The 12,207-nt window shown below is 37.1% G+C and overlaps 2 protein-coding genes across 2 annotated transcripts; one reads left to right on the top strand and one right to left on the bottom strand.

The window, feature by feature from the left end:
- The first annotated feature begins 195 nt into the window (after positions 1-195).
- Positions 196-5,029, top strand: LOC129110892 (transmembrane protein 241). The gene is made up of 15 exons (XM_054623154.1): positions 196-383; positions 959-1,005; positions 1,312-1,389; positions 1,493-1,574; positions 1,702-1,779; positions 1,858-1,883; positions 2,137-2,188; positions 2,319-2,367; positions 2,537-2,582; positions 2,825-2,860; positions 3,624-3,658; positions 3,769-3,838; positions 4,331-4,424; positions 4,664-4,728; positions 4,825-5,029. Exons 1-15 carry the CDS (start codon positions 312-314, stop codon positions 4,886-4,888), a joined length of 894 nt encoding a protein of 297 aa, XP_054479129.1. The 5' UTR covers positions 196-311; the 3' UTR covers positions 4,889-5,029.
- A 164-nt stretch (positions 5,030-5,193) lies between these two features.
- On the bottom strand, positions 5,194-12,174 carry rbbp8 (retinoblastoma binding protein 8). Its single transcript, XM_054623212.1, has 19 exons — positions 12,044-12,174; positions 11,582-11,735; positions 11,385-11,427; positions 11,150-11,245; positions 10,979-11,070; positions 9,959-10,031; positions 9,435-9,616; positions 9,230-9,325; positions 8,688-8,761; positions 8,301-8,368; positions 7,883-8,135; positions 7,490-7,661; positions 7,254-7,342; positions 6,610-6,736; positions 6,354-6,491; positions 6,174-6,228; positions 5,933-6,020; positions 5,718-5,859; positions 5,194-5,573 (listed from the first exon to the last, which is right to left on the bottom strand). Exons 2-19 carry the CDS (start codon positions 11,679-11,681, stop codon positions 5,476-5,478), a joined length of 1,986 nt encoding a protein of 661 aa, XP_054479187.1. The 5' UTR covers positions 11,682-11,735; positions 12,044-12,174; the 3' UTR covers positions 5,194-5,475.
- Between the last annotated feature and the right edge of the window lie 33 nt (positions 12,175-12,207).

Here is a 12,207-nt window from a genome sequence, read left to right as displayed (position 1 = left end):
GACTCCATACAGATCCTGGGGTAGGCTCAATGTAATATTCGATATTAGTGGACTTGCTTTGTTTTATTTCGTATACAATCAAACCTTTTTAATTGCAGAGAAAAAGACGTCTTCATGAAGCAGCGTGACGCACATTTGGGCCAGTGAACGATCTCCCCAAACTTAGACGATCTTTGTCTCCCAACGTCTTGACGTGTCATCACAGTGAGGGAAGTTTCCGATCTTGAAATGTGTCTAGTTTAGAGAACATGTAATTAAGTCTTATTAGTTGTTATGAATCATGTCTCTGCTGCTGTGTGTCGGAAGTCAACATGCAGTGCAGAAGACACATCACTGGCCTCGCTTTTAGTTTCGTATTCGTTGTATCATATTTCACGAATAAGGTGAGTGTGAGACGATGTGGGTTTGCGTGAACCCCAAGTTAAAGTGCACAATTTAGTATTTTTTATTTACTTTTATCCAGCGATTTAATTTACAACTGGCACACTAGATATGTTGTATTTCGAAGCATACAACTGAAGCAATCGATGGACAGGCTTCCTCTCAGTTCTTGTGCATTTACCCGTGTAGACAACGCGACTAATCTCTGTGAAAAATGCAGGAAAATGCAATGTTCCCCTCATCATCAGCAATAACCATTAAGAGATCATCATTTAAAACTCTGATGGGACTAATCAAGCATGAACGGGACCCTTCAAACCAACTGCTAACTACTACGAACTATTCACAAGTTGTAAAAAATGACATAACATCTTCAGAGTTGTGTTGTACCTGAAGTGACTTTGAGCATTGATACTTATGGACACACTGAATTAGCAGAATTTAAAAAAAAAAAGTAGTTCCTACTAAGTTATAAAAGTCACCACAATAGTTTACTATGATAAACACATGACCTGAATTATATATATATATAAAATTCAGGTCATGTGTTTATCATATTTCTTTCTTCTTTTTTCAGTTTGTCCTGTCAGTGTTAAAATTCACCTATCCAACCTTATTTCAAGGGTGAGTATCTGATGGCTGTGTCTGTGCAGGAACATAAAAAGTTCAACTCATAATGTAAATTAACACGGACCTTTAAGACCACACGGAATGGTCTTAAAGGTCAAATGTTGACATTCAAGACCATCCCATGTGTTGAGAAACATACATGTACAGTTCATACAGCTTAAAAATGTATAGTTTTAAAAAAAATGCATAAAGTTTCTCACGTAAAACAACAATTTTTCATTTAAAATTCTTAATTGAAAAAAAACATTTATTTACACACACAAATCTGCATCTCGATTAAAATGACCTGCATATTTCCAGATGGCAGACATTTATCGGGGCTGTCCTGCTTCTACTCTCTGGGAAGTTTGGATTGGTGGAAATGAGCCGCATCACCAGGTACTTTTTATATACTATTGTAGTATTAATGCCAAAGTGTTTTCAGTGGCTGCCAATAAGTACTTGGATTGTTAAGAGCTTTGTTTGATATCTTGTGTTACAGGTCAGCAGCTCTTTCCTGGCTTCCAGGCTCCCTCCTCTTTGTGGGAAACATATACGCTGGTTCCAGGGCCTTATCGCATATAGTACGTCATATTACCCATAAACCTTTGATTCAGAATGTTTTCAAATACACTCATTCTAAAGAATCTAGTAGGTTGTTGCCATTTACAGTTTGGATAGATCTAAGACCTTGTTTTTCTTTTTCTGTAGGACATTCCTTTTTTCTTCACTCTTCAGAATACCTCACATGTTGTTAGTTATATAATCTTGAAGGTTGTCAACAGAGAGGTAAGTGCTTGCACCACCTACTGTTTGTGAAATAGAATTATGTATAACATTTAAACTTTGATCTCTTTTTATTGACAGAAGACACAATGGCTGAAATTAATCAGGTTTGTGCTTTCCCATTTTTCTTTCACTCAAGCAGTAGTACTGTACATTTTTATCAAGATGGAATACAGCTGTAAGCATTTGCTGCAATGTTTCATTTGGCAAGCACACAGAGGTTGCCGGAGTAATAATAATGGTGGTGATGTTGATAAAGGTGGCGTTTTTCTAGCAAGATTATACAAAAAAAATACACAACTCTAAGATAAAATATTCCCTTTCACGTGACTGCATTATTAAATGTGCCTCTTCTCGTAGCTTATGCCTCATTCTGCTCTCAGCCATCAACCTCCCCCTTCATGACCCTCAGGTAATAATTTATCATTATTAAAAGGGGTATTTCAAAATACAAAACCATCATTTTATACTAACACTTTGTACTTACTGCAAGTACAACAATCAAAAATCTACTAATTTGAACATGTTTGCTTACTCCTCAGTTTGATTACAATGGTTACCTTTGGGCTGTTGGTCATCTGCTCTGTGTTGGTAGGTCCAAGAATATACAGATGCTACATCGTTAACCGCAATAGCTCAGGAGTTACATCATGAGAATAATAGAAGCTCCATGTTTGAGCCTTGAGGGTCGCCATAGACAATTGAAAGAATGGTAATAATCAGTAGACTGACCGTTTAATGACATCATGTAATCTTTCAGGTGCATACAGGGTGTTTCAAGGTCACTACAAATCTAGTAATTTGAGGTAAGTATTAGCAAAATGGCTCACTGTTGAAAATATCAGTAAACATAAACACTTTGCTTGAATCTTTTTTCTGCATATATTCCTCATCTAAAACAAAGTGACGTTTTTTAGCTTAAAGTTGTTAAACCACTCTGCTGAACGAACCAAATGAGGAAATAATGCACTTGTTCACCCAAATTCACACACTTAAACTTAAAAAAAAACAGTTCACTGAGGCCACTCTTGTGATGTTTTCACTGTAGTGATCTTGAACAACAGTGCATCAACTACTTGTTCAGGTAAGAATAATACATACTTCTAAATAACTGGATTGGGTGCATTATAAGCACAAGTTAAAGATGGAATGTTTTACAATGTCATAAATGATTCGACAATAATTATTATTTCTTACTTAATAGATGTGGACCTATATTCGTGTCATTCTTCTTTCATTTAAGACATTAACTACCTTTCGGAGAGGTTTACAAAACTGTCATCTCAAAACAATTTTATGAAACATGCAGGTCTGTTCATGTTTATTGCCTTCACTGGAGCATGATGAGTCAGAGTTAGCAGGAGCAACTAAAAGGTTGGAGGCAATTAATTTAATTTAATTTAATTTGCAGAAAAGCAGGAAAGCTTGCTTGCTGACAATATTCAGTGGAAACTTAATTTTAATGAAGTGATTGTAAAAGGTGAAGTTATTTGCTTGTGCGTCCAGAAAAGCTGTAGTGATACTTCAGGACTTTTTTTTTAACATTGAGATCAAACATTACATTTTAATTACAGATTTAGTGATTGTCCAAACAGGAAGTGTATTTAGGTATTCAAGAGAACTACTAGTCACCAGAAGTCATAAGTGCATCTCCTTTCTTAAACAAGCATCTTAAAGATATAAGCCAGAGCAAAAGTATTTTACTACAAAACAATAATTGCAACAAAATCATATAGTAAGTGCTCAAACTTCAGGATAAGTGCAGTAAAACAAATACAAATTCAACATAAAAGCTCAGCTTCAGGTATCCTCTTACTAATTTCGCTTCTTCTGCCTTTACATAACAGTGTACTGCTGCTGGCCGTTGCAGCTCACCCAACAGGTATGACTGACCCTGAGCATAATTCCTATGCTGATTAAAGTTGCAACAACCCAACGTAGATTTTACTACCTACATTTGAACCTCGTAAACAGTTCTTTGTCCCTCTACAGGTGACCTCATGGGTGCCTTGGAGTTCCCCTCCCTTCAATCATACACATTCCACTGTGGCTGCTGTGCCAGGTGAGACCTTTCAGTCTATGGACACTTCATACCTTTTTTTTTTTTTTTTTTTTTAAAACCCACAGTATAATGATTACAGCTACCTTAATAGTTAATCACTATGAACACTGGCTGGGCCAAATTATCTTCTAGGTTAATGGAAGAAGCAGCAGTAAAGAATACATTAAATGTGTCAAAATAGAACAGCTTTGGGTAGCAGTTGACATTTCAGCATGTAGCATTGTAGGATATCAGAGAAATTCACATGAAAAGCTAGCTATTTATAATATGTGGAGGCCCACATAAAGAGTTAAGTAAATCTGTGTTAGAAAGTCGTAGTAATAGGTTTCAGTATCAACAATTATCCTTTAAAAGTTTGAATTTCTATCTTAGATATTCCTCAGGCAGGGAAGCCTTGACACTCATTTTCATATGATGTGTATTTCTAATTAGAGAACAAATATTTGATTGTCTGTTTTCAGCGAGATAACTCACCTCAGTCTCATTTCGCAGTGCACTGCTGGGTTTTATGTTGCTGCTGGCAACAAACAAACTGAAAAGTGGATTGTCCATGGAGCACTTTGGGGTCTGGATCTTCTTGTCTAAGGTGATTATATATCATATTGTCTTTTTTTCCAATTTAAGGTTTAACAATATTTGAAATAAGTTTAAATAAATTGAATTATTGGCATGGTGCACTTGACAGAAACGTATATCCAACACAGCATCATAATTCACACAATCAAAAGACTTGTTGTTATTAATGTAATGATTGTTTGTAAATTGTAAATTGCTTTGACAGACTGCTCATCCAGAAGTAGAGATTATTTCACTATTTCCTTCCAGATTATTGCCATGTCCCTGTCCCCGTTTATTTTCTACATGGACGTTAATCCTTCATCTCTTATTTGGTAAGTGCATCACCTGCCTTTACTAGATACTGAAGATCAGTTATTATCAAACCATTAATGATTTCTTCTATTTCTTTTTCCTCTGTTTGGTTGCAGTGTGGTTATCAGTCACGTTGGAGAGGCCCTGCTGGTGTACTCTCAGAGAGATTCTCAGTTGTGATGAGATAATAGCAGCTATCTGGATTTACCCATAACTTGCACTCCAAAGAGATTTTTCTACCTAGAAAATTGTATTTATTTTTGACATTCTTTTTTGTAATTTCTCTTCAATGCGCTGACAATCGGACCAAATAAAATTATATTTGTGAACATATCGTGCTTTCTTTGTGCTATAATTTAGAAAAAACAGTGACATTTGTCATCCTTTTAAATCACACTGAATGAAGAGTTGCAGCAGTTGAAGTTAAGCAAAGTGGATTTTTTTGTTGATGGAATGACTCGGCTCATTTACTCTATGGACATATATTCATTTTTATTTATCCAAGCACACTCACCATCTAGAAAATCTTATCTGAACACAAACAATCTATATATACACAAAGAACATCGACATTAAAGACTTAAAACTGAAAAAAGATGACTATTGGGGTCAACCTTCTAAATAAGGTCACTGTTTAAAACAGAGATTCATTGTTCACCTAGTGCAATTTTAACACAGTGACAAGCCTGCTCTTTATAAACTGGAACTCTGTTCTCTGTAAATGGGCCAATTCAAACAGTTCTTCTATAGAGAAAAACATACTTTTGTTAGCTCTCCTGCTGGTTTTGCTTTTGGGAGAATAGAGCATTGAATGGTTGTCTTCTCCGAGTACGTGCCTGAGGACTCTTCTCTTCGTTGATATAACCTACGAGGAAATTATATTTCAGTATCTCTATGTATTTCTCATGAATTTGACATAAGTATGGGATGCTGTTAACACTGGAGATGCACACATCTCCAACCCAGTTAAATTAACGTATTAACTAAAAGATAAACATTGGTTAATTACCTCTTTCGATGCATGTTTGAGTTGATGGAAATCCAACTTCCCAGAAGTTTTCAGGAGTAGAAGGAGGAATATATAGAAATCGGTGCCTCGAGCAAGCAGATAACTTTTTCTGCTTTGCCTCTTCTGGGAGATGGGCGTAATACTGTTTGAAAATTAAAACAGGATCAGTGATGAAACATGTCAGTGTTTCTCAGCTTTATGATCAAAATACTTACAATTTCACATTCCTTGCAGGTAGTGCCCTTCAGTTTTCTTCTCTCGTCTTTCTTGCGAACAACAACCATGTGTGCAAATGTTGGACCTCTGATCCAAATAGAGACAGAGAAAGAAGAAAATTGACTGTCTGTGAGACTGGACAGATCCTTTCTGCATAAAAGATCCCTATAGATGACAACATTGATCCTCAAAAAAGCAATCAAAAGCTACTGACTGTAAGGCTGATAGGGAGTTTCTTACCGTGCTTTGTGCCCATAACTTTCACTCATAGTGTTTTCATGAGGATCTTGTTGATCTTGAGATGAAAACGAGGACATGAGCACAAGTTAAATTCTAGAACTGACATCCAATGCCAAACATAGAAATACTTCTCAAAATACATGATGACAAAACACATTTTAGCTAAATCTAAAAGCCTACCATCGTCCTCTTCTCCTTCTTCATCATCAACAGCATCACCACCACATGGCTGGCTCTGGCCTAAGTGTGAATTGTACTCCCCGTAAGCTGTTGTGTCAAACATCATATCCAAACTGTTGTTTGCCTTCTCTCCTAGTCCTAGAAAAGCAGACAGATATGACATGTTATTCACTGCATATAAGACCTTTCAGCTTGTGTATAACCTCACTGTCAAACAACATTTTTCAGAGTGTAAAAGTTGTAGTTTAATAATCACCAGACACACTGTCCCTTCTGTCCTGGGCTTTTTCTCCCCGACACTGGAGAAGGCTGTGACTGACCCAAGTTCGGTCAGAGTCCATTAATTCTCCATGACACTCTTCCTCTTCCTCTTCTTCCTTTGGCTAAAATATAAACAGTGATATGGATAAACAGTCTGGTGTAAGAGACACCATCCATCCAATTTATCCATATGAACACGGCCAAAGATTTACAATTGAACGTTTTTCTGGACTTTTCGTGTTCACAAGTAGTCTTAAAAATCATGACATATTTAGATCTCCGAAAATTGTAGCAAACAGAAACACTCTCCAACTGGCTGGATAAATGGAACAAGTCATAAAATGAATAACTCAAGGTAATATAAGGTGACTAATTGACATACAAATGGTAATTTTGTGGATGAAGTATTTCTTTAAGTCATAAACACAGGAGAGAAAACAATTTAGATCAGACTTACAAAATGGTCACCAGATTTCTTTTCACCATTGCCTCTCAGGGCAAACAGAAAAATAAAGAGCTTTTAAAAGTAATAATGCAGTTCAGTTCAGTTTAGCACGATATAGCCCTTAGACTGTATATGTAGCTTAAACAAGGCACAGGAACCCAGCAACTGTTGTATCTCAGGTCATGTGACATTACCTTGTCTCCTCTCCACTCACTGTCGTACATGGACAGGGCGAGTGCAGGGTCAATGCTCCACATGGGCTCCACTTTGATCCTCCTCTCAGCTGGGAAAGCAGAGTTATAATGCTCACATTCAATTCAACCGATTATAAAGAAATACTTGAAATTGTCCCACATTCAGCCTACAAACAGAAACAATTAAATGATGAATGAAACAACACACTTTACCAGCAACAGGACAGAAAACTCACCATCCTTTACTTTATGTTGGTCATGTGAGGCATTCTGGTCCTGCAGACGGTTTCCTTTCTTCCCAACAATGTCCTTATTTGCTTTTCCTTTAACACTTGGCGTCTTGAAAGTAGGACTTTTACAGGATACAATTTGCATTTGGTTGGGAGACCCATTTTGTTCTGACTGATCCTGTTAAGTGTTAAAAGAATCACATGACAATTTAAAACCATATGGAGGAATTATTCAATCCTAATTACCATGCTTTTATATTATATGCACTTCTATAGATATAAGAAGTTTCTTTAAAAAAGATAGATCAAAGCATGTTTATATGGTCTGAAAAATACCCATCTGACAGCTGCTTACCCCAACACACATTATCATACAAGCCTTTTGGACACCTCTCTTACCTTGCTGTCCAACAGACATCTCTTCATGCTTTGATTGCTTAAAGGTGTGGAGCTTCGTTTGATCAGTTCGGGTTGTTTGTGTTTGCCTTCCTTCTGTTTGTCCACCCTTTCCTGGGTTACTTGTTTGTCCTCCTCTTGCACCTCTGGCTTACTTTCCTCCTTCTTCCGTTTTGCTTTGTTATTGGAGCCATCCTCTGAAAACCTTTTGACACTTTGGAGAAGTGATGGCGACTTTTCTGTGGTCGAGTCTGGACTGTGGAACGGCGTGGATAAAGGGGATGGGGGTAGCAGCGTGCATTGTTTTGTGCATCAGTGTATTTTTTTAATGAGACAAAGGTTCCAAAGTCTGACATGATAACTCATGATACTTTCACAATAGTCAGCAAATTAAAAATGTCCCAACTTTTTTCTTACTTACATTAAACGAAAGCCATGCTTCCAGGGAGGTTTTGAGCTGCTCTGCTGGACTGCAGGTGCCTCAGTTTTCTGAGAAAAGATCAAAAAGGAACTTACAGACACAATCTTATGAGCCTACCTACTATGTACACTAGGATATTAAGATTTTACCATTTGTACTACAAAGGAGAAGCTGATGCTGATGGGGACGATATTAGTTTTTCTGTTATTTGTTTACGAACAAAAACACTTGACCAATTTTAATTTTGATTTGATGATGACACAAGAAGTAGTGTTAAAGGATCACCAGTTTCTTCCGCAGTTTTCGTTGTAAAGATAACAAGGAAAACACAATGCCTATGCTAAGATATAATTATTCAGATCACACACCAGTACGAAGCCTACCTACCATGTGGGGCTTGTCAATAAGTTCAAGGCCACAGGTTTCTGCTATCGCTTCTTCCAGATATAGATTTACATCTTCTGAAATGAGACAGAGACCCAACAACACCTTTAAGCATTTCACAGAAAAATGTAAATCTTCATAAAACTTCTATTACCTGAAATCGTATCATGTCTACCATCCCTGCCAATCTATGATGTTTCATATCACACGGATAACTATGTGAGAATTAGTTTTTTGGTTTCCTGAGTTTTCATTAATAAGTCTTCCAAGTAGGTAGGATATAACAGTTTAGGGTGAATCTATAACAACGCATCTTTCTGTGCAGCCCCACCGTGTGAATTACGCTGATATGATGGGTGTGCTTGTAAAAATAAATACTGCCCAGTGCTCATCTAGGAGTTCAAGTAACAGACAAGTTTTAAAATAAAATAAATATTATTTCTAGTTCCTGTTCTCTTAGAAACCAGAAGTAGATTTCCTGTTTTCATATTTCTTATTTATGAAATAATGATGATATAAAAGGAGTACAGTGCATGAAGTCATACTTGAGATTTGGGATGCGTCCAATTCACATGTGTTGGGTACAAGCACTTGTGCTCTTCCAGGATTCTTTGTAGCGTCAACAGGCTCCTTATCCAGTACTTTACAAACAGAACCACACACGTTAGAAGACTTGGTGCATTCAGACATGTGGATCAGAAAACAGAAATGAGCATATAAAGTCTGAAAGTTTCTTTAAAGAAAACTGACCACTGAAGAGGGAATTGTTAGACTTCGGTAGAGGCATCTCTGCATAACGAACGTGCCTCATTTTGTTGATATCTTTTCGTTTCTTCAGTTTGTTTGCCACAGGCAGCGAGCTTGGCAGGATTGGTGAGTCTGGGATGATGCCTTCTTCTTGGTCTGGGGATGAATCCTGCTGGGAAACTAATCTGATAAAAAAACGGGAAAAAAAACACCTGTAATATTTAACTTGGAACTGAAACTTTACTGTGAATGCGTATTCCTTTGGAGAACACAACAGCTTAAAAACTCACTGAACTAGAGCTATAAGCCTGTCCTCCCATAGAGATAAATGGAGGACACTTGAAGCCTGACTCGCAATCAAAGCAGAAGCATTTATGTTTTGGCTCCGTGACCCACAATATTTAAAGTTACAGAAAAAAAGCTGATAAAATATTGAAAATTGCATGCATTTCATTTATTTGAACATTTTTACTTTGTCAAAGAGAACATGTTGATAAAACATAACTGTAACATACTAAATAGCTTACCGAGATATCTTTATATTTTGCAGTTCAGCATGTAGTTTTCTGTTTTCATCCTCGAGGCTCTCTCTTTCATTCTCTAGGAAAAAGCACCACACACACAGACACACACACGTGTTTCACACATGCTGCATCACCATTTAAAACATTATGCTCTTCAGCATGCCAGTAGTCATATATTTTGGTAAACTAGTATAGTCACTATAAACCCATGTTATACATTAGAAAGTGCCATGGATTCTCATGAAAAAAAACTTGTCTATATGCAATCAAAACTGAGCAAACAGCTCTATGGGGCTGTATTTAGGCACTTGAATGCTAACATTTGCTTATCAGCACAAAAAAACAGCTGAGGCTGATGGGAATGCTATTACTTTTGCAGGTATTTAGTAATAAAAACAGCTACTGGACCAATTACATTTTTGACTTGATTATGAATATTTATGAATGTGTGTCCAAAAGTTTGTGCCAATCCTAGCTAGCATGGCTAAAAACATTAGCCTGAGAAAACTTAATCAGCTGTTGAAAATACCCCACCTGAAGACACACAACATTTAATTGAAATGACATTTTAAAGGAAGCCCAAGTCAGCAAAAGGTGCAGTGCAAAATCATGTTAAGGTGTGTAGAACTTTAAGAAAAAGAACTACCTTGCCATGACCTTTGTCCTGGAAATATGTTTGAAAGTTATTAAGATTTCTAGTGCCTAGTAAAATTCTTGCCTGACCAAAATGCAGCTTCAACAATTCAGTCCCAGAATCCCTATTGGGATATTTTGAAGTATTTCACTTTAGCAACTGGGATATTGTCCTTAGCAAAGAGGTACAATTAATGTGTCTGTATCTGGTCCTGAAATTGACTTTTTCTTTCTTAATCCATTATTCTCAAAGTGCTTCAAACATTGGGACAAAGTGTCTAAGCAGAACATGTGTGTTCTTTATTTGTTTACAACAGGAAAGGTGTTAAGCTTCAGTTTATCACTTCTCAATCTGAAAAATGGAATAATATGAAGACTTAGTAAACTCACTCAGTTTGGCGATGACACGCAAATTCTGATCCTGGTTATTTTTTAGTTTCTCCTCTAAGATGGCACATCGATCACACTCTCCTGTACAGAGCCTGGAAACAGTGAAACAAATTGCTGGTCTTTGTTACATATTTTTTTTAAACAAACTTAACCTGTTGGGAATTCCGTTACCTTTCCTCCAGGCGACTGACGGCATCTTGCAGGGTTTTGTTTTGCTCCTTTAGCTGCTGGGTGCGAAGGTGAAACACCTCAAGACTCTGAGCATCTCTGAAGAAAAACAAATGCAATGACAGGTAGATTATATTCAACATTCAAAAGGAGCTTCTAAAGCCAGGATAAGACATACTAATGTTATTATCATCATCATCATTTTAATATTTTAAAATGAATGACTCAATATACTCACAAATAGCGCTCCTTTTTCAACTTGCTGACTTTTTCCTCCAGTTCTAAAAACAGCAAGAAATGCAATGTTGAAGAGGGTGAAACACAATGCAAGACCCAAATACATTTCATCTTAGTGTCTGACTTATATGTATAACCTACATAACACACTGAAGAAATTCCCTTTTATCTGCAAACGTGACATCAGGGGTCAGTTACCTTTCAGTGCATTGTGATGGTTCTCTCTGAGCTGCCTCCATACATCGTCAAAGAGGTCAGTTGGGCTGTGTGTTTCGCTGCTCTGTCCTGAGCTGCTCATCCTACACCCACAGCCAGCCCTCCTGCCAGGGCCTGCACTACAGCCTGCTGCAAACTGTCAACATTACATGTGGAAAAAAACAACATATTTGAGACATTTTTCTGTATTGATCAGTGATGTAATGGACGTTAATGTTAGTTTCTCAATGTCAAATACTAACTAGAACACTATGCTACAAGCTCAGCCTTATCTCAGTCCTGTTAGTACTAGCTCTCTATTACACATGTTTATATTGTACACTAACACTTTTTTAGCCAATAGTCTTCATAACGTTAACGTTGCCTACAACACTAGCACTCGTTAGATAACGTTAAAATACACGACAATTACGGCTGCCGCCTTTCAAAATGATAGACACTTACACCAATGAGTCAGAAAAACAAGGTAGGGGTTTAAAAGACTAGTACTGTTGAGCTAACATGTTCCTTTAGGTTCGTACAGTACGAGTATTCCCATACTGTCTGCGACTCCAAAACAAAATTCAATTTCGCGCGCCGAAATGCATGCTGGGAAGTTTTCTTTCCCC

Source organism: Anoplopoma fimbria, chromosome 21 (assembly GCF_027596085.1).
Source record: "Anoplopoma fimbria isolate UVic2021 breed Golden Eagle Sablefish chromosome 21, Afim_UVic_2022, whole genome shotgun sequence".
Taxonomy (NCBI): domain Eukaryota; kingdom Metazoa; phylum Chordata; class Actinopteri; order Perciformes; family Anoplopomatidae; genus Anoplopoma; species Anoplopoma fimbria.
Note: the sequence above shows the minus strand (reverse complement) of the source record. Positions and strands in the feature narration are given on the sequence as shown.

What these genes read in the sequence shown, in the direction of transcription:
- LOC129110892 (XM_054623154.1), top strand. Translation starts at nt 312, where the DNA reads ATGCAGTGCAGAAGACACATCACTGGCCTCGCTTTTAGTTTCGTATTC. An exon ending in TCCCCCTTCATGACCCTCAG is followed by an intron (nt 2,189 to 2,318) that starts GTAATAATTTAT and finishes CTTACTCCTCAG; the next exon opens with TTTGATTACAATGGTTACCT. An exon ending in TGCATCAACTACTTGTTCAG is followed by an intron (nt 2,861 to 3,623) that starts GTAAGAATAATA and finishes TTTACATAACAG; the next exon opens with TGTACTGCTGCTGGCCGTTG.
- rbbp8 (XM_054623212.1), bottom strand. Translation starts at nt 11,681, where the DNA reads ATGAGCAGCTCAGGACAGAGCAGCGAAACACACAGCCCAACTGACCTC. An exon ending in AAGCATGGCTTTCGTTTAAT is followed by an intron (nt 8,136 to 8,300) that starts GTAAGTAAGAAA and finishes GCCGTTCCACAG; the next exon opens with TCCAGACTCGACCACAGAAA. An exon ending in GTGAGTGGAGAGGAGACAAG is followed by an intron (nt 6,737 to 7,253) that starts GTAATGTCACAT and finishes TTTATATTTTAG; the next exon opens with CCAAAGGAAGAAGAGGAAGA.